The 19,811-nt window shown below is 34.5% G+C and overlaps 2 protein-coding genes across 3 annotated transcripts in view; both read right to left on the bottom strand.

Annotated features, from left to right (window-relative positions):
- fech (ferrochelatase) overlaps window positions 1-9,696 on the bottom strand; it is a 14,203-nt gene extending 4,507 nt beyond the window's left edge. Inside the window, exons 1-10 of one of the 2 annotated variants that reach the window (XM_026196973.1) lie at window positions 9,481-9,696; window positions 8,102-8,216; window positions 7,855-7,974; window positions 7,629-7,777; window positions 4,945-5,079; window positions 4,724-4,830; window positions 4,273-4,371; window positions 3,177-3,284; window positions 2,694-2,858; window positions 1,139-1,198 (exon numbers count right to left, since the gene is read on the bottom strand). In XM_026196973.1, the coding sequence (XP_026052758.1) occupies window positions 1,139-1,198; window positions 2,694-2,858; window positions 3,177-3,284; window positions 4,273-4,371; window positions 4,724-4,830; window positions 4,945-5,079; window positions 7,629-7,777; window positions 7,855-7,974; window positions 8,102-8,216; window positions 9,481-9,517 (1,095 nt within the window). In that variant the 5' untranslated portion in view covers window positions 9,518-9,696. The remainder of the gene's footprint in view (window positions 1-1,138; window positions 1,199-2,693; window positions 2,859-3,176; window positions 3,285-4,272; window positions 4,372-4,723; window positions 4,831-4,944; window positions 5,080-7,628; window positions 7,778-7,854; window positions 7,975-8,101; window positions 8,217-9,480) is intronic. The other variant, XM_026196974.1, reaches the window with a different exon arrangement.
- Window positions 9,697-10,916: 1,220 nt separating this feature from the next.
- LOC113039071 (asparagine--tRNA ligase, cytoplasmic-like) lies at window positions 10,917-19,476 on the bottom strand. The gene is made up of 15 exons (XM_026196965.1): window positions 19,295-19,476; window positions 18,402-18,484; window positions 18,253-18,318; window positions 17,156-17,248; window positions 16,989-17,078; window positions 16,761-16,839; window positions 16,557-16,627; window positions 15,345-15,431; window positions 14,948-15,169; window positions 14,395-14,594; window positions 13,672-13,807; window positions 12,642-12,755; window positions 12,421-12,552; window positions 12,188-12,319; window positions 10,917-11,226 (listed from the first exon to the last, which is right to left on the bottom strand). Exons 1-15 carry the CDS (start codon window positions 19,326-19,328, stop codon window positions 11,095-11,097), a joined length of 1,671 nt encoding a protein of 556 aa, XP_026052750.1. The 5' UTR covers window positions 19,329-19,476; the 3' UTR covers window positions 10,917-11,094.
- Between the last annotated feature and the right edge of the window lie 335 nt (window positions 19,477-19,811).

Below are 19,811 nucleotides of genomic sequence, written 5' to 3'. Positions count from 1 at the left end.
ATAACCAACACTTGTGTGCAAACATGTAGACTGCACTCAATGCAGTTTTATAAATTAACTTCTACATTATACAATTCCTATTTGTTGTTGAAATATAATCATTTACTCAGTGGCTGCCATAACTTTTATTTAAACATGCATTAAATAATTAAGACCTCTCTAACAGGTTAAAGTAAAATATGAGTATATAGTCTGATATTTCTCATTGTGATCTTCTCTAGACTTCATTTCTCTGGCAAATAATGAGCTGTGGACACCTAAATATTGAATTATTTGTATTTGTGCATGTTAAATTATTACTTAAATATACATTTTTACATCTATATTATATCCTGAAATATTAAGTAATTCTATTTTTGATCGTTTTATCCAATATTTTTGTGTTGTGTATTTTATGCATACGATTGCAAATGTCAAATGCTGTTGAAAAGCATTGCTAGAGTGTGTGTGTGTGTGTGTGTGTGTGTATGTGTCTCTCTCTCTGTGTGTGTGTATCTCTGTGTGTGTGTGTGTGTGTGTGTGTCTCTGTGTGTGTCTCCTTGTGTGTGTTGTGTGTCTCCTTGTGTGTCTCTCTCTCTCTCTGTGTGTGTGTGTGTGTGTCTCTGTGTGTGTCTCCTTGTGTGTGTTGTGTGTCTCCTTGTGTGTGTGTGTCTCTCTCTGTGTGTGTTGTGTGTTATGTGTCTCTATGTGTGTGTGTCTGTGTGTGTGTCTCTCTCTCTGTGTGTGTGTGTGTCTCTGTGTGTGTGTGTGTTGTGTGTCTCTGTGTGTGTTGTGTGTCGTGTGTCTCTCTCTCTGTGTGTGTGTTGTGTGTCCCTCTGTGTGTGTGTCTCTGTGTGTGTCTCTGTGTGTGTGTGTGTGTGTGTGTGTGTGTGTGTGTGTGTGTGTGTGTGTGTTGTGTGCAGTCAGCTGAAGTCCTGATTGATTTCAGGGGTTTTAATAAACTCAGCGGGCCGCGGGTGAAGTTCTCAGACACACACTGATGAGTTTAACACACAGCAGAAACCTAACCACCGTTCACTCCACTACAAACAAACCAGAGACTGCTACTTGTTCATTTTCTCTCTCAAAGTCTAAACTAATGTGCTGTTTTAAACACTGCAAGCGGAGCTGATCATGAGGTGAAGTGTGGTGCTCTCACCCTGAAGAAGAGCGGGTTTCCGTTCAGAGATTCGGCTCGTCTGATGTTCTCCACGCCGCACTGAAACACAGTTCAGTCTGCTTTACTCACCACATACACACTCACACACACTTCTCATTAAACACTGCATCATCAAGCGTGTGTTGATCCACAAACACTATCCAGTCGCATGCTTTGGTGTTATGCTCAGTTTCACCGAGATGCTCTCATAGTGTTTGTGGATATCTCCAACTAGAAGAATTATGCTTTTATTTACATTTTTGCTTAATTTTAGTCATTCTGTTAAGTGTTTTTAAAATATTTTACTCTATTTATTCTTGGTTATTTTAGTATTTCAACCTGAAAAATGAGAAAGGAGAGGAGTAAACTAATAAAATGAGAAATGATCCCTTGGCAATCAGCTGAATTAAAATGATTATAATTTTTTTTACTTCTAAGAAACCTTGACTGATGAAAGCAAGAAAATAAAACCTTATATTTATTATGAAAAAATAATATTTTTTTTAATACATGTATTTTATTATAGAGATAAATTAATAAATAAAAAAATATAAAATTTTAAATATATATTTTATTATAGAGATATAAAACAATAGAAAACTAGTTCTTAATTTAATTTATATTATGAAATAAACTATATTATAAACTATGAGAAATTGAGTATTTCTAGAAAAAAAAATATATTATATATATATATATATATATATGATTTTCTATTACATTTTTAGTTAATATTTATTATTCTGCAAGTTATAAAATATTTTAAGTTGCATTTTTATTTAGCCATACTAATCCTGGTAGAGCAATTGCTCAAAATGTGCACTGACATATTAATATTTGTTAGCTATTAACCACAGAAGTTGCCCAGATCTGCTGGAGGCCCGGTGTGAAGCGGCACCCATCCAGAAGATCAGATCAGATCGGCCCCGGGGCCACAGATCGATGCACAGGTGAGAGAAACCACCAGAACAGACTAGCGTAGCGATGCTAGCCTCAGGGCTCACACACACACGCACGCTACACCGCATGAGTCTGGGAAACACACTCACACTCTTCAGAAGCCAAGCACTGATCGATGCGTCCCAGATATGAGAGCAGAGGTCAGAGGTCAGAGATCGCTCAGCTCACCGTTAATAACAGACACTGCAGTGATGGGAAACAACTAACCTCCAGAACATCCCTCAGCAGAACAGCAGGACATTTACTGATCTCTGTCCTCTACCGTAGCACACCGAGCCTCGTGTGTTCAGACCAGAGTCATTTCAGTGACTACAGCGACTTTTAATGACGTTTAATTCAAAGCTGCTAGTCATCACGACTGTATGCATGTGTGTGCATGAACAATATGTGATATTAAATGCAAGTTGCTTTGGATAAAAGCATCTGCCAAATGTAAACAATTTATCCTAAATATATTATAGTAATGAAATTATATGATAAATAAATACAATATATTACCTATATCTATATTAGTTTAACTGTTGACCACTGTATATTAAGTCATTAGATTGAGGTGCGATGCAGCAAGGTTCTTAATTGAAAGCAGTTGGCGCACCTCTTCCCCGAGGATCTGCGAGTACTCGATGTCCAGCTCGTGCAGCGTCTCGATGTGGTCGCTGGTGAAAGCGATGGGTACCAGCAGCAGGTTCTTCTTCCCGCGCTGACAGAGGCCCTTGATGACCTCATCAGTCTGCGGCCCCAGCCACGCCATCGGCCCCACCTACAGGAGCCCAGCAGGGACACACAGCAGCTTCAGCGAGCGCAGAGAGGACTGCAGTTACAGCACTTCACCACTAGAGGACTCTGTTCAGCAGCTGCTCTTCATGGCCACAAACAGTGCTCCACAGAAATAAACCAAACTGTGTTTTCCTTTTGGATAAATGTGTATATATATATATATACACGTCTTAAGGGTACATTTTTTGAAATTGAAATTTATATACAATCTGAAATCTAGGATTGTTAGAAAGGACAATATCTAAAGATTGCTAATTTTGACCCATTGCTACAATGACCACATATGGTTTGTGATGGTGACCTTTGACTGCCAGACGAGTCTGTATGGGTTACAGTGTCCTAATCGGTCCATCACCCTCTGAACCGTCGCGCCAACTTCCTGTGGGTACGGATCGCCCCGGTTCACAACCTGAACACACAATACAAGTTTGCTTACAACTCGTTTATTCTAAACAATTAATAATACTCACAATGCATTCATGGTCAATATTGACAACGATTTCTTTTTTTTAATGTGGCATCTTTTGAAAGGAAAGGAGCAAATGCCTAAAAAAAAAAAAAAAAAAAAAATTATATATATATATATATATATATATATATATATATATATAATTTTTATTTTTTTATTTTTTTTTAAATAAATTTGGACCCTGGTATGTATATGCACAACCATTAGGTGTCAAAAATACTTTTTTTAAATTAGATTATTAAGTTATATTAATAACCAAAAAACTTATGTAAAACATATTTAGCCTTTTCCCTTTTGGACTGAGTTTTGTTGAGAATCATGAATATGTACGCTGTTGATAAACCATTGCAGCATTAAAAATTGAACTTTTTTCCTCTGAAAGTGCATGTTTATGGAAGTAAGATTAATTTATTTACTTTGAATTCTTTTTAGAGTAATTCTCATCTTATTTTGTTAGAAATAAATATGTAGATTTTGTAAATGTAGACTATTTCTGAGCAATAATGAGTTTAAATTAAATCACATTAATTCTGGTAATTCTCAGATTTTTTGTTATTATAAATTTCATACAGTGATATATTCAAATAAGATTTTTTATAAATATATATTATTTTTTAATATTTTTTTGGGTGTAGTTCATACATTTTTGTATATATTTTTAATGAATTTATATTAAAGTCATAATTATTTTAATGAATCAGAAAGGTGATAAATGCAGTAATAACATAGCAACATTCTAAACTTTTATATTTTTTCATATTAAAAAAAAAATAATAATAATAATGAATGGTTTTAATTTAAAACAGAATATATTTTTGCAACTTTTTATTATTATTTAAAATATTAATTTATAAAATAACAACTCTTCCCTATGTGAGCTCTTGAATGCATTATGAGGGATAAAGCTGTAAGATGAGGTGAGACTCACAGACAGCGGCAGAGAGTGAGCGGAGAACAGGATCACCACGTCGTCTCTCTTCTCCACAGGAAACTTCTCCAGCTCGTTACGAACATGATCAGCAAAACACTGAGAGACACCAGGAAAACCATCAGAAGCACCACTGCACGCTACTACTGCACCACAGCAGACTACAGACCACAGCCATTTCATTAGCAATCAATAATAATCAGAGAAGAAAATATAAAGCTTCGCTAGAAGCCTGGTGTTCCAAAGTCGTCTTTTATTTCCTGAAGCAAAGGCTTTGTAAAAGATATGCATGCTTTCTGCATTCAACATAAATTAACACGAGTCCCTTCTACCATTAAATAATGGAGCAAATGCCAGTAATTCGCAAATGCATCTGAAAGGGAATCTCCTACAAATGCATATTCAGAAAGGAAACTGTGTCCAAGCCTGTGTGTGTGTGTGTGTGTGTTACCTCGATCAGCAGAGGGTGTGTCGGCCACCTGTCAATCACACTCCAGCGCATCTTGGGTCTGTCGCTGCGACTGCTGTAGTATCTGTAGATGGCGTTCAGACTGCTGCCTGCTCACACACACACACACACACACACACACACACACACACACACACGTGCGTCAGACGGAGGACTGGATCTCTGCTCTTTCCACGGATTAAGCTCACAGATGTGTGACAGACCTGTGGTGGAGCAGCTGTATTGTGGGTACTGTGTGAAGGCCACGGCTCGCTCCACTCCGTCCTTCTCCATCTGCTCGATGGCCTCCTCCGTCAGAGGAGGAACGTACCGGAACCCGATGTAAAACTTGTGAGGAGCTGCAAACACACACACACACACACATGTTTGTTTTAGTGTAAAGTGTGTTCATCCCATAGGTGTAATGGTTTTTATTCTGTACAAACTGTATATTCTATGGCCCTACACCTAACCCTACCCCTCACAGGAAACTTTGTGCATTTTTACTTTCTCAAAAAAACTCATTCTGTATGATTTATAAGTGTTTTAAAAAATGGGGACATGGGTTATGTCCTCATAAGTCACCCTCTCTTTGTAATAACTGTGTCATACCCATGTCATTATACACACACACACACACACACACACACACTTTAGTTTGTCTTTATTGAGCAGTGCTTTATTTAAAATTAATTCCTCACATTTTCTTTTTAGCTTTTTCTTAAATGTGTTGATACTAGTCGCTTGGCTTATTCTGCACAACTTTCTATTTTTTTAATTTTGCATAATGTTTTAACTACTTTTGTAGATATTACCACCTTTAATTTCATTTTTATTTATTTGTATACAATTTAGTTAATAATAATAATAATAATTATAATGATAATTATAATTATTATTTTTATTATTATTAGTAGTAGTAGTAGTAGTATGACTTATTACACTAATTTATTATTATTGTTATATTATTATTATTATACACTTACCACCACATTTTCTTTTTACTTTAGCATTGTATATTGTACAAGGACACCTTCAAATAAAGTGTAACTTCTTTATACAGTTGTTTTACTGTAAACAGAGCTCATTTATCATTTTATTTGTTCATTTATTTGAATATTTTATTTGTGATAACATTTTCACAATAAGATTAATTATTTTTATTTTTTTTTGAATGCAACTTGTGTTTACTCTGCAGTTGTTTTTATTTAATTGTATTTATTTTGCGTTGTTATTTTTATCATTTAGACAGTGAAACTGCTTTCGTTGTACCATGTGTACAGTTTAAAGTTCATTTATTTGTTCGTCGGATGATTTGGGGATAAACTCAAGCATATGTTGGAAGTATTTCCTAAACACGATCACAGTTCAAAATCTTTTTTATTTGCTTATTAATGTTTTGGAATGAAATAACAGCAAACCAGATCATGTTTGTGCAAGAAAAACCAGTAACCTGAAACAGGAAGTTGTTAGATTATCAGAGGTGTGTGTGTGAGGCGTGTGTGAGACACTCCTCTGAGCTTCATCTATCACACACACACACACACACACACACACACACACACACACACACACACACACACTCCAGGTTTATCAGCACTCAACACTGACAACAGAGAGGACCGTTTGTCTGTTTGACTGATTATTTTATGATCCGTCACCAGAGTCCCTCGACGCCTCCAGACTGATTCAGTGCTGCCAAATATCATCATCCTCGTCTTAAAATTTAAGAAGCAGACATATATTTTTATGCATAAAGATCAAAATATATACTTAGAAAAAACAATACTATAAATACATATTAAATAATATTTATATATTACAGTACTGTTAAATGTATTATCTACATTTGTTTTAATTTAAATAATATTATAATGTTAATTGTATAATATTAATATCATATAATATTTTAATGCAAACTGAATTATTTTTTATTCGGTAGTTATTTTCAGAATAAAATAATTTTTGTAATATATTAAGTTATATAACAAAATTTTCTAATTCTAAATATAAGGATATATTAACTGAGACTCACGCGTTCGTGTACATTTTAGCACTGCTGTATTCTTAATTTATTCTTTTCATTCGGCAGTACTCTTATTTTTTTATTGTTGATATTTATTGCTCACTTAAAAATGACTTATCCAGTTATTTTACTGCTAATTGAGAGTTTATTTTTTCATTTATTGGTCTTTTTAACATGTTTTGGGGAGAAATTACAGCTTTTCGTAGTAAATGTTTCATGAGCTGGTTACACAACCAGATCTGATCTGCGCATGGAAACTAACCTCACGAACATTTATACTGTGAAAAAATAATACACTAATTATAATATATTAATGTGAGTAAAATCACATATTATTAAATATTTCTATGAATATTTCTCTATAAATAAAATTCACTAAATAATTTTTTAATACTATAGTGCATAATATTACTATATTATTTGTTTATACATTTTTTTTATTATTTAATTGAAATTAAAATATTTATGTATAATCTAAATATAATAGAGCATTTTTTATTATTTCTTTTTTCCTAAATTTAAATCATATAATATATATATATATATATATATATATATATATATATATATATATATATATATATATATATATATATATATATATATATATATATTATTTTTAAAGTTATTTTTTTTACTCATTTAATATATATATATATATATATATATATAAAATTGTATTTTTGTTACTTTTTTTTTTTTTACTTTTTAATTTTTTCCTCATTTTCTATTTAATCTTAAAATTGTTTTATATATATATATATATATATATATATATATATATAAATATATATATCTTTTTTTTTTTTTTATACTTGTAATTGCCTCAGTATGTGTGTATAATCTCTGAGCACATGTAAGCCATGTTCCCCCGGCTCTCACCCGTCTCCGGACACATCTCGTCCAGCAGTTTGACCATGCCTTCTCCCTGCATGGTGGTCCAGGCTTTGATCGGGGATCCTCCTCCAATCTTGCTGTACTGCTCTTGGATCTTTGGGGTTCTTCTTTTGGCAATGAAAGGACCGAGTTTACTGCAACAGACATACAAACACGTGTTTCAGCTTTCTCCTTTCCAGAGTCACAATCACTGCAGGCTAGTTTCTCTTACTTCTGCACAGGAAGCTGCATGAGGTCTGTGTCCATGAAGAGCCGTAACAGGAAGTCATGCACGTCTTCCAGTTTCTCCGGGCCGCCCATGTTCAGCATCAGAATCCCTGTCTTGGGTTTTCTGAAGAAGAAAGCAACACAGCGGGTTTGAGACAAACCAAATTAAACTGAACCCAAAGAGACTTCTGGAGCGTCTGATTTCCCAGCAGGCACTGGGTGGATGTTCATGAGGTCAGGAGACGCTGTACCTGTTCTCCTGAGTCTCTGGAGCGGTGGAGCTGGCCAACACAGCTGCTGCGGCCGTCGACTGCTGTCTGAGAAACACACTCGTGCACACACTCACCGGCGGACTCAACCTGACCACTGCACACACACACACACACACGCGAAACAGCCGGAAAACAGAAAAATTGCATGTTAAACACACTTCCAGATCAAGTTTTATAAGTGAGATAGAAAAAATGTTTTATATATTTAACAAAGATAATTAAATTTTCCCATTTTGACAATATTTTTTAATGTCAATCCATTAATTCGTTTCTTGCCACAAAATTCAAAGCATATTTTTAATCCAATTATGAATTTTGCATTATTTTGAGAAAAAACTAAAGTGTTATATACCATATATATATATATATATATATATATATATATATATATATAAACATTTATTCATGTTTTAAGTTTTAAGTTAAGATTGAAGGTTTGGTCATTTTGATACATGCTTTGTACCTTTTTAAAATATTTTTTATTCAACTTCAATTTATATTTTGTGATTTATGCAGAAAACATGTATAAATAAATATAATCTCATACACATACATATATATATATATATAAAGTAATGAAAGAAAAAAACTCTTATTGCTCATGAATACAATTTTTGTATCTATTACAGTAATAATGAGCCAATTTTTTTATTTATTATTATAGTAATGTAATAATTTGTGGCGAAATATACTTTATACCGCTTGTAATTTATGTTTGCAGATTTATATTATTAGGCAAGACAGATATAATAACACTAATTATTTATATTATTTTATCACAAAACCTTGACTAGTACTATTATATACTATTAAAAGTAATTTAGTTTACATTTTTAAGACAGAACATAGCACCAGTACGTAATACAGTGGCATGTTTTCTATTATCAATATTTAAAAGCGCAAGTTATTACACGTGTTTAATCGGTGTAATGTGTATGGTGCTGCAGTAGCGCCGCGCGGCCGCTCGGAGGCGCTGTTGGCGCAGTTACGCAAGTTGTGAAAGCGTGTGTTGTGTAACATGATGTTTTAACGCCACGGAAACTTTTAACTCCTGCTTTTTGTTGACAATATGCGCATGTAAACCTCGTGCACTCGTTTAACTTCCCACACGTTAACGCGGATATGAAAACACAAGCTTTATCTGCGCGATTATTCCGTGAAGAGCTGAAAAACTGCGGGAAGAAAAACAGGAAAGTCATCGAGACGCTTTAACCTTCACGAACAGAGCTGACACCAACACGGCTCATTTCAGCCCCTGCACTGCTCATTCTGCATGATTAATGATAAAGACGCTTATATAAGCTCCTCAGTGAATGAATGAATGTCATGTGTTTATTAAGAGTCGTAAACACACTTACGCTGCATGAGCCGGCACGCGCCTCCCAAAACCGCCATTATTTCGCGCCCTGGCGTAAAGTCTTCTCGCTTTCCAACGGCAGAAAACAGCGAATTGCTTCAACTGCAGAATGAAAGTGTTTCTTTTCCCCCCAGTTTTTCTAAAGCGCCCAAATTCCGATATAGAGCTGCTGATCGGTATCACTGTTATCACGTCTCGATGACGTATGTTGTCCCCGCCCCCACGCACACCCAGCCTCCCGTACGTCAGCACGCCGTGACGAGAGCCTTGCGTGCGCGTGTGTAAAACTGCCCATTTGCTTCATTCACAGAAAACACACAACGCATCTAACTTCATGATATCAAAACTACAGGGTCTGTGTTTCATTTAATGCCCAATGCAGAGCTAAAAACAGCTTTAACTGTTTAAAATAGACGCGGCATAACTTGGCTATGCCTTCTTTTTTTAAAGTAAGATTGCCATAAATGGAGGCTCAAACCCGAGTGAACGAACAAATAACCTCAAAACAAATATAAATAATTTTTTAATTATTTTTTTTGTATTACTTTATTTTCAATATATTGTTAAATTCTTTGTCATAATTTTTTTTTATTCTTTATTTTATATTTACTTTATTTTACATTTTTGCAGTTTAGGCCTCCATATTTAATGTCATCATGTCAATTATTAATTAATTTTGTCACGTTACAAAAACACAGGACTAATGAAAAATATTTTTTTTTTTTTATGTTAAAGCAAATTATTTTGTTAATTACATTTTATGAAATTATTTTATAATTTTAAGCCAAGTGCTATCATATCGTAGTGTTTTTCTTTTTCTAGTTACATTTACTTTTAATTCTTTTTTTTTCTGCAGTTTTTGGTCCCTATATTTAATGTCTGTCATACAATTACTAATATATATATATATATAATTTAGTAATTGTATATATATATATATATATAGGTATATATGTAACAGGGTTAACTTCTCTTTGCATGTGAAAGTAAACTACATTTTAAATGACATTTCCTAATAATCCATGTTTCCCCACGTATCATCAGTTTCCTCAAGTAGAAAAGGTGTGTTTGTATTACAGGGAAGTCAAAGCAAATCCATTCTGTTTTACAGATGTTTTTAACAGCCGTTTCCTGCTGAAACCGGTTCTGCCACAAGCCATAACATACTGGAAGAACCCAACAAACAGCTAGTGCAATGTTCTCATCCATCTGTTATTCAGATTCACCTCTATTCTTCAGTGATGGACTGTGTTTGGGTTGAATATTTTCATCAAATCAACAAAATTATGACTTCACTGTTTCATCTGTGTCCTGCTGGAATACATCAGATAATACACAACACGACTTGCCTCTTACAAACCTTAATTTCTGACCCATTTCTTCTGAATATGATTATGAAGACGCACTGCTTCCCTCTAGTGGAATGAAACACAAATGCATGATCTGATTGATTTATTATGCCACAGATGAACAATACAAGAATATAACGCAACACAGGATCACTATTCAAACCGTCTCCTAAACATGACGCGTTAAATCTGGTCTCCGGCAATGAGGGTGTGATTTGATTTCCTAGTTGGTCTCTTGCAGTGTGTGTGTGTGTGTGTGTGTGTGTTTAGGGCCTGCAGCGCTGGATGAAGCGTGGGTACAGGCAGACGTCACGGATGTGATGACGGTTTAGCAGCCAGGTGAGGAATCGCTCCAGACCCAGACCATATCCACCGTGAGGACACGTGCCAAACTTCCTCTGAAACACACAGACAGACCAACAGCTGCACACGTGCTCAACATCCGGGTAGATTTTAAGTCAAATTTAACGACAACATTACTTTCAAACACACTGTAAAATGAAGAAGTTTAAGTGCTTTAAAAGAAAAAGATTATTTCTGTAATTATTTGTGAAATTCATTACCAATTTCTAAGCAATTTTTGTGTATTCCGATTAATCAAATCGTATTTATTTTTTTATAAACAACATTTGCATTATCTTTAAAAAAAAAAAAAAAAAATACTGTATATTAAAATATTTTAAGAGAAAAATTAATAAACTGGTGCTTGATTCAAGGTTTTTTTGTAATGGTGCATGTGAATGTAAACTAAAAACATTCAATCTTCCTGCAAACATGCATTTATTATTAAATTATTAAATACATTAAACTATTACTATAAATAATCATTAACATTCAACTTTGTGATTCTACTTCTCTCAACTTATAATGTAGACAATTTCTAAACAAGTACATAAATATCACGGTCATTTTTAAAATGTTTTTTAAAAAGTCTCTTTTGCTCACCACGCTGCATTTATTTAATTAAAAATACATAAAAAACAGTTTAATTATTATGATTTTCAAATATCAGTTTTCTATGTGAATATGTCTTATAATATAATTTATTCCAGTAATAAAACTCATCATTACTCCAGTCCTCAGTGTCACATGATCTTCAGAAATCATTCTAATATGATGATTTACTGCTCAAGAAACATTTCTGATTATTATCAATGCTGAAAACAGTTGTGCTGCACAATATTTTGAGGAAACTGTGACACATTTTATGTTTCAGGATTCCCAGATGAATAGAGAGCTCAAAAGAACTGCATTTATTTGAAACGGTAATCTTTTGTAACATTATAAATGTCTTGATGAACTGAATGCATCCGGATGGATATGAGTGTTGATTTCGGGATGGTAGTGTATATGAGATACCTGGTCGGTGTACCAGTAGTAGGGTGTGGGGTCGATTTCCTCTCTCTTGTACCCCTCCAGGAGCTCCTCAGCGTCCCAGATACGCATGGAGCCACCCACGATCTCACCCACGTTAGGCATCAGCACATCCACCTGACAAACACACACACATCAGCTGTTGCATATTCATGTCTTTTCTTTATGTAGCTTGAGATTCGTCCAGATGTGTGCATGGTTAAACCATCGATCCTGACCGATTCGGTGAGACGGCGGTCCTCAGGGCAGCGCTGCATGTAGAAGGACTTGATCTCGGCCGGGAAGCGACACAGCAGGATGGTCTCATTAATGGAGTCGGTCATCAGTCGCTCGGGGGCTTCTGGGATATCCTGAAGGGATCACACACAAACGGTCAAATATCCAAGCATTTGCAGCGGAGGAATCTTCGAGATAACGTATGAGATGCAATAAAACACACCTCTCCAAACTCATAAAAAGTCCCATCATCCTTCTTGATGTTGTGCTCTTTGAGCCAGTCAATGGCTTCGGTGTAGTTCATCCTCTTGAACGGCCTTTTGGGAGGCTTGAAGTCCTGCGAGAGAGAGGAAAAAACATTTAAGAGCTTCCATACTTTCTCCATGACCCTTCCAGTCATTTGTAACAATATTGGCATTGCGGATAAAAACTAAAATAAATAAATATATTTTTCATTCAATTAAGTAAAATAAAATAAAATAAATCTTTATTCAAATTAGACAAAAAAAAAAAAAAAACTTTACTATTTTATTATTTTTGGATTTGAAGCCAAGGCAACATTTCTGATTTTCATTTAAAGATGAAGTGCTAAAATGAATAAAACTGAAATAAAAATTAATTAAAAAATTGAAATACTTCATGATGGATTTCCATGACCTTTCTAGTCATTTGTGGCCATGTTTTTCTCAGTAACTAAAACGAAAAAAAAAAATATATATATATAAAAAATATAAAATAAAAATGTATTTTAATAAAAAATAAAAAAATAAAAAAGTTATTAGACAAACCTAAACAAAACTATTTTATAAATTTTTGTTCAGTTGCCAAGGCAACATGTAAATTTTTATTATTATTAATATATATAAATTTATATGTGTGTGTGTTAAATATCTTGGATGAATTTCCATAACCCTTCCAGTTTCTGACAATGTTGTTATTAGACTAATATTTATGTTAACTGGAAATAAGACAATTGTTATTTATTTATTTTTTTGAAAGTTTAAGTGCTAAAATTACTAAAACTGAAATAAAAATGAATTAAATTGTTAAAAATATATATTTTTTTTCAATTATAAAAATCAAGATATTTTACAAATTAATAATTATTAATACAAATTTACATTTACAATGATGGTGAATTTCCATAAATGGTATATGTCTGAATAGCATAACCCATGCCTAAAATGTCAAATGTAATGATATTTCCACGTGTCCTGTGACTGTGAAGCTCAGTGTGAGGTCAAGGGTCATACAGGGTTAATGTCGTAGAGCAGCTGCGCAGCAGGAGACTTCAGGACCCTGTCCACCACGTCACACACCAGATCCTCCAACCGGTTCAGAAGATCCTCATAGGTCATGAAGGGACACTCGGCCTCGATGTGGGTGTACCTGAACACACACACCACACTGACATGCTTCTGTCTGGTTCTCTTACTTGTACAATGTCAAGTTTTTTTTTGATGTGGTCTTGTTTTACTCTTGTAGGTCACTACTGAATGGTTGTCCCAGCTATAAGTCTTTCGAGACGAGTGGATTCTTATCCCTAGAGCTCTAAAGAGGTCATCAGATGCCCATTTTCTACAAGTTGGTATGATTCTTTAGGTTTTTAATGAAGTCTATAAAATACTTTGGTTAAAATTACCCAATGGTGGTGTAAAACAATACCCTTTTTACCCTCAAAAACAGCTCTGTGCACAGCGACCCGTTTCAGTGCATGTCCCTTTAAATGCTAATGATCTCTGCTGACCTCCAGAGTGGGAGGGGCCTGGAATCTGAGCCAAGAATCTGAGAATGGCTTGATTTGAGTTATTATTTTGGGGTATTCAAGCAACATGTAAAAGGGAATTTTGCATCAGATGACCCCTTTAATAGCTAGCATCCCTTTTCTAGCTATTAAAGGGGTCATCTGATGCAAAATTCCCTTTTACATGTTGTTTGAATCAGTTGCACTGAATGAATGTGAATGTCCCACTCACTCGGACAGGTGTCTGCGTGTGCGCGACTGCTCGGCGCGGTACGACTGTGCGATGCAGAAGGTGTCTCCCAGCGCAGGGATGCAGGTCTCCAGGTACAGCTGAGACGACTGCGTCAGGAACGCGTTCTCACCAAAGTAGTTGAGACCGAAGAGCGTGGAGCCGCCCTCCACCTGCGTCTGCACCAGAGTGGGCGGTGTTATCTGAGAACCACAACAAACAAACATCTGCGTTTACTAAAGCAAACAACATCCTGTGCCTGTGTCCTCGATCTCAGTTCATTAGAGATGAGGATGAATGTGTTTCTTCATCAGATTTGGAGAAATGTGGCATTGCATCAGTGTCTCAGCAATGGATGCGCTGCAGTGAATGGGTGCCGTCAGAATGAGAGTGCAAACAGCTGATAAAAACAACCCAATAATCCACGGCACCCATTCACTGCAGAGCATCCTTTGATGAGACACTGATGCAATGCTACATTTCTCCAAATCTGAAGAAGAAACAAACTCATCCTGATCTCAGATGCAGTCCTCTAACGCATGTTTCAGGGCATGACCTCGTAGTATCCCCGGCTGAAGAAATGATCCCGGAAACACTGCGTGACGGTGGACCGGACTTTCAGGATCTTGGAGACGGTTTCTCCACGGATCATCATGTGCCGGTTGTTGAGCTGCACGTCCACGTCAGACTCCTCGTTCAGCAGGTTATCAGCGCCGCCGGCCGGAGCCAGACCGATCAGCTCCCAGAAATCACAGTGCAGCTCATGACCGCCCGGAGCCTTCCAGAACAAAACCACACACCACCTTTTACAAATCATCTTAAAAATTTCCTCATTTTGAAGTCGTTTTGGATAAAAGTCTTGTACTTTTAAAACTACAACTTTAGATAGAGGCAAGTAATATTATATTAAATGAATATTAATATCAGATAATTAATCAGGGTATTTGTCTCACCTGTTTGCCCTCAGGAACAGGTTTAACGGTTCCATAAAGAGCGACAGTGCTCTCCGTAGACAACACCAGACCATTATAACACTGACACTGTACACAAAACACATTCATCAACATGACCCAAATACAGTTGATTATACTGAAATATGCAGAAAATATATAAAATTCTGAAATATTTTATTATTATATAATATATTATTTAAATAAAATATTTCTTGCACATTAATAAATAATTTATACTGTAATTTATAATTTATATATATATATATATATATATATATATATATAATATATATATATATATATATATATATATATATATATATATATATATTTTTTATATATTTATCTTTTTTTTTTTTTTTTTTACATTTTTACATTATTTTATATCATTTTTAGATCTTTTTTTGTCATTGCATCACCTTCCTCATATCTTTTTTTATTTATTTTTTATTTACATATCTTTAAATAAGGCAGGGTCTGAAACCTTCAACATCTAAAGAACCATTCATTTAAAGGAAGTAAACAATGCACACTGCTAAAGCTTGATACATCATTCAGTTACATGTTACAGGGCAGGGACAATCATTTCAGAAGAGGGACAGAAATGTCAAATGTAATAATAATAATAATAATAATAATAATAATATGTAAAAAAAAAAAAAAGAAAAAAGAAAAGAAAAGACGGTTCTTATCTCTAAATTAATTGGCTAAGAAATAAAATATGCTGCTGGACAATAACCAATCGTTTTTTGTAATGACAATTTTATGATTATGATTGGTTAATAACTCTAAAATCAATAAATTAGGGCATCGCCTAGCCTTACTCCTATATAATTTCTTCTTCCATTTTTATTTTTTTTATTAATTGCCCAAACTTAACCCTATATCATCTTTGCTTTTATTTTATTTTTTTTAATTAGTGCATCACTGAAACTTATTCCTATATCATTTTTGCTTTTATTATTATTATTAATGTTTTTAATAACGCCATCACTCAGCCTTAATCATATATATATATATATATATTTTTTTTTTTGCATTTATTATTTTTACTTACTACAATTAGGTAATCACTTAGCCTTGATCATATATAATTAGGACTTTGTCCATCTTTAATCCTAATAAGCAACAGCTTTGATAAAAAAAACAGGGTTGACAGAACTAATTAACACATTATTAACAGTGTAAAACATCGACAAACACAGACAGTACCAGTTTGTCCGTGAGAACACACTGCAGGAAACCGGTTCCATCACGCAGCACAATAAACAGGAGGTTCTTCCCTGAGAAAACACGAGCAAACTTATTTTAAAACAAACAATAATCTATATTTGCATTGGAACTATTCTTAATGCATGTTCTGACTGGAGCGTTCAATAAGGCTGCTGAGGATTCTGGGAAACTCGATCTGCTCACCTTGTCTGCGTAACCGATGGACCCAACCGAACACCTTCACCCTCTGCTCTCTCAGAGCCTCCAGTTTATCAATCTTCACCTGAGCGGGACCCAAAAGAAACCAGAAAATATGAGTCTTTATATTCGATTCCTTTCTTATGAGTGCAACGACTGCAATTCAGGACATAGCATAATCACTGAGTGCCCTTATCCAGTCAGGAGCCTGTACATGATTGAGGAAGCTCTCACCGTTTTGGGTTCAGGAAGGCTGGGGTCTTTCTCCATGACTATCTTTTTAGCTTCTTCCAGATTCTTCTCTCTGCGTTCGGCATCTTCAGCCTGAACATCATGAGATCAGATGGACAGAGGTTAAAACAGACGTACGAGATGGGTTTACCGGATGAGGATCCACGCACCTCCTTCTTGTCTTTGCTCTCGTTCTTCATTTGCTCTCGACTGAAGAGCTTCTTTGTGTTCTTCATCTGCGTCTTAGAGATGACGGCCCAACGCTGACAACACAAACACACCACGACATTAACACACAAGCGTTCTAGTTCTATGAACTTTGGGAAGTTATTATTTACTACATTAAAACATGTTCTTATGCCAAATATGCATATTAAATAATGCATGATATAAAAAATTGTGAAAACGTAAACGCACCATGAAAACAAAAATGCACATTTGTTACAATGTTAGTCTTAACCTTAATGTTTAATTTATGTATTTTTTATTTTTTTTTCCAGAACAGAAGATATAGCTTTTATAACATTTCATAATTTTTCTTAAATACTACAGACTGGAAATATATATATATATGAGTTGTTGTTTGTTCATCATCAAGAAGTAAATACTAAATAAACCCTAAATATGTATGTTTATTGACTATTACATTTGTTTTTAAATTTAAATTTACAAAAACAGCTGTTATGTATACATTATAATCATGAAATGGTTATTTTATTTTACTAAAACTATATACGAAAAAAATCTTATTACTTGAAATAAAATAACCATTAACTACAATAAACTAGAATATAAAAAATTAAGCTTTCATTTGATGTACTAAAATAATTGAAACTATAACAGAAGTTAAAAGTGTAAAAAATTATATAGATATTTACAAACAATAAACAAATATGACAAAAAACAATCTTTAAATCTTTAACTAAAATGAAACGTGTAAAAAAACTAAAGTAAAAGTTAATTTGGATTATTAATTAAAAACTATAACAATATATAATGTGCATTCAAAAAGAAAAAAAATACTAAAAAAAAAAAACCATTTTAATATTTTATAGATTATTTAATTCTATTAACATTTTTGTATTGGGTTCAGTGAGTCAAGGTTTCCTGATTGAGCATACTTCATGCTACTTTTTTATTGTAAAAGTGTACATTTATGTCAGGAACCAATCTTTCGAATCAATCCATCGATGTAATTATTTCTGCTACTGTTTGTTAGTTAGTTAGCTAGCTGCTGGTTAGTAAGTGTTATTTGCAGGTTTCACACCTCTCCTTCCTTCTGTGAGTCCACATAGATCACCGGAAACGGTTCTTTTCCAACAAACAACAGTGCCTGGAAAGATCACAAACAACATTAAGCAATGATTCACCATGAATGACATTATGAACTGATCTGCATCAGCCGGGATGAGGCACCTTGAGTGGTGTTTTAAAGGGCTTCTGCTGGGATCCGTCTCCATCCACATCACTGCCGTGTTTATCAGACACATACAGCTCTTCTGCAGGATCAGAACACAGCAGAGTTAACATTTCTCCAGTTTACACACAGATCTAGATCAGACTTCACTTCTGGAAGAGGCTCAGGTGCTTCAGCTAGGGCACTCAAACTATTCCTTAATTATTCTGACTCCGTTGATTGCTTATGAACAGTTATATTTATATAATAAGCTCCAACATGGTCAGATTTGACAACTTTTTACTAAATAAAACATGAGTGTAAAGACAAGATATTGATGACTAGCACAATCTGATGCAACCCTCTGCAGAGATTGTGTAAATCTTAACACTAGAGTATAAGTAGAGTATATTTATGTATATGAGTACAGTAGTATTTGTTACATCCTAATATATACTGTGTGTGTGTGTGTGTGTGTGTGTATGTATATATATATATATATATATATATATATATATATAAAGAGGTGAGGTGTCCAAGTCACATCATCTAACTACTGGGGTGCCTCAGGGCTCAGTTCTTGGACCACTTCTCTTCTCTGTCTACATGGCAAATCGAAACATTAGAGTATAAGTAGAGTATATTTATATATTCGAGTACAGTAGTATTTGTTACATCCTAATATATACTGTATGTGTGTGTGTGTGTGTGTGTGTGTGTGTATGTATATATATATATATATATATATATATATATATATATATATATATATATATATGTAGAATAGTGACTTATGCACTGCAGTGTATATTTAAATGTTTGTGTATTATAGATCAGTTAATAGAGTAATATTAGTATCTGACGCAACCATGCAGTCAATATTCATCACCATCAGAATCATCATCAAACTCACTGATCGACATCTGAGCGACACCCTCGTCCGCCATATCGCGCTCTGTAGACCTCAGAAGAGTTGAGTTGAGTCCGGTTCGTTTCGGGGTTGTTTTGAGGTAAACTGAACGTTAAACCGTTCCGTCGTTTCGGATCCAGTCGCTACACACACGCGCACGAGCTGCTGACGACGCATGCGCAAGCCCGAGCCGTTCTGCGCTGTCGCTTCAGCCAGGGATTGGCCCGTTCACAAGATGACGTTTGATTGGGGAAGCTGATTGGTTGGGGTTAGGTGAAGGGGGCGGGAGTTTGAATAAGGGCGAGTAGAATTGGTTGTTTTCTGACGTCCGTCAGTAACAAAACACCTGTTTCTAAATGACTAAATGATAAAAAAAATAAAATAAATTAAGACTAAAAATAAATATTTTAATAATAAAAATAAAATGAATAATAATAAATAAATATAGCTCAGAAAGTACTATTTCCCATTTCAGCTTCTCAAAATAAATGAAAAAATGGCCAAAAAGTTTTCTAAAGTA

Source organism: Carassius auratus, chromosome 21 (genome assembly GCF_003368295.1).
Source record: "Carassius auratus strain Wakin chromosome 21, ASM336829v1, whole genome shotgun sequence".
Taxonomy (NCBI): Eukaryota; Metazoa; Chordata; class Actinopteri; order Cypriniformes; family Cyprinidae; genus Carassius; species Carassius auratus.
Note: the sequence above shows the minus strand (reverse complement) of the source record. Positions and strands in the feature narration are given on the sequence as shown.

Bases quoted from the DNA above. Each gene is read 5' to 3' on its own strand.
- LOC113039071 (XM_026196965.1), bottom strand. From the start codon at position 19,328: ATGGCGGACGAGGGTGTCGCTCAGATGTCGATCA. The intron at 18,319-18,401 runs GTGCCTCATCCC...TGATCTTTCCAG, and splicing joins CCTTTAAAACACCACTCAAG to GCACTGTTGTTTGTTGGAAA. The intron at 14,595-14,947 runs GTCATGCCCTGA...TGTGGTTCTCAG, and splicing joins TCAGCCGGGGATACTACGAG to ATAACACCGCCCACTCTGGT.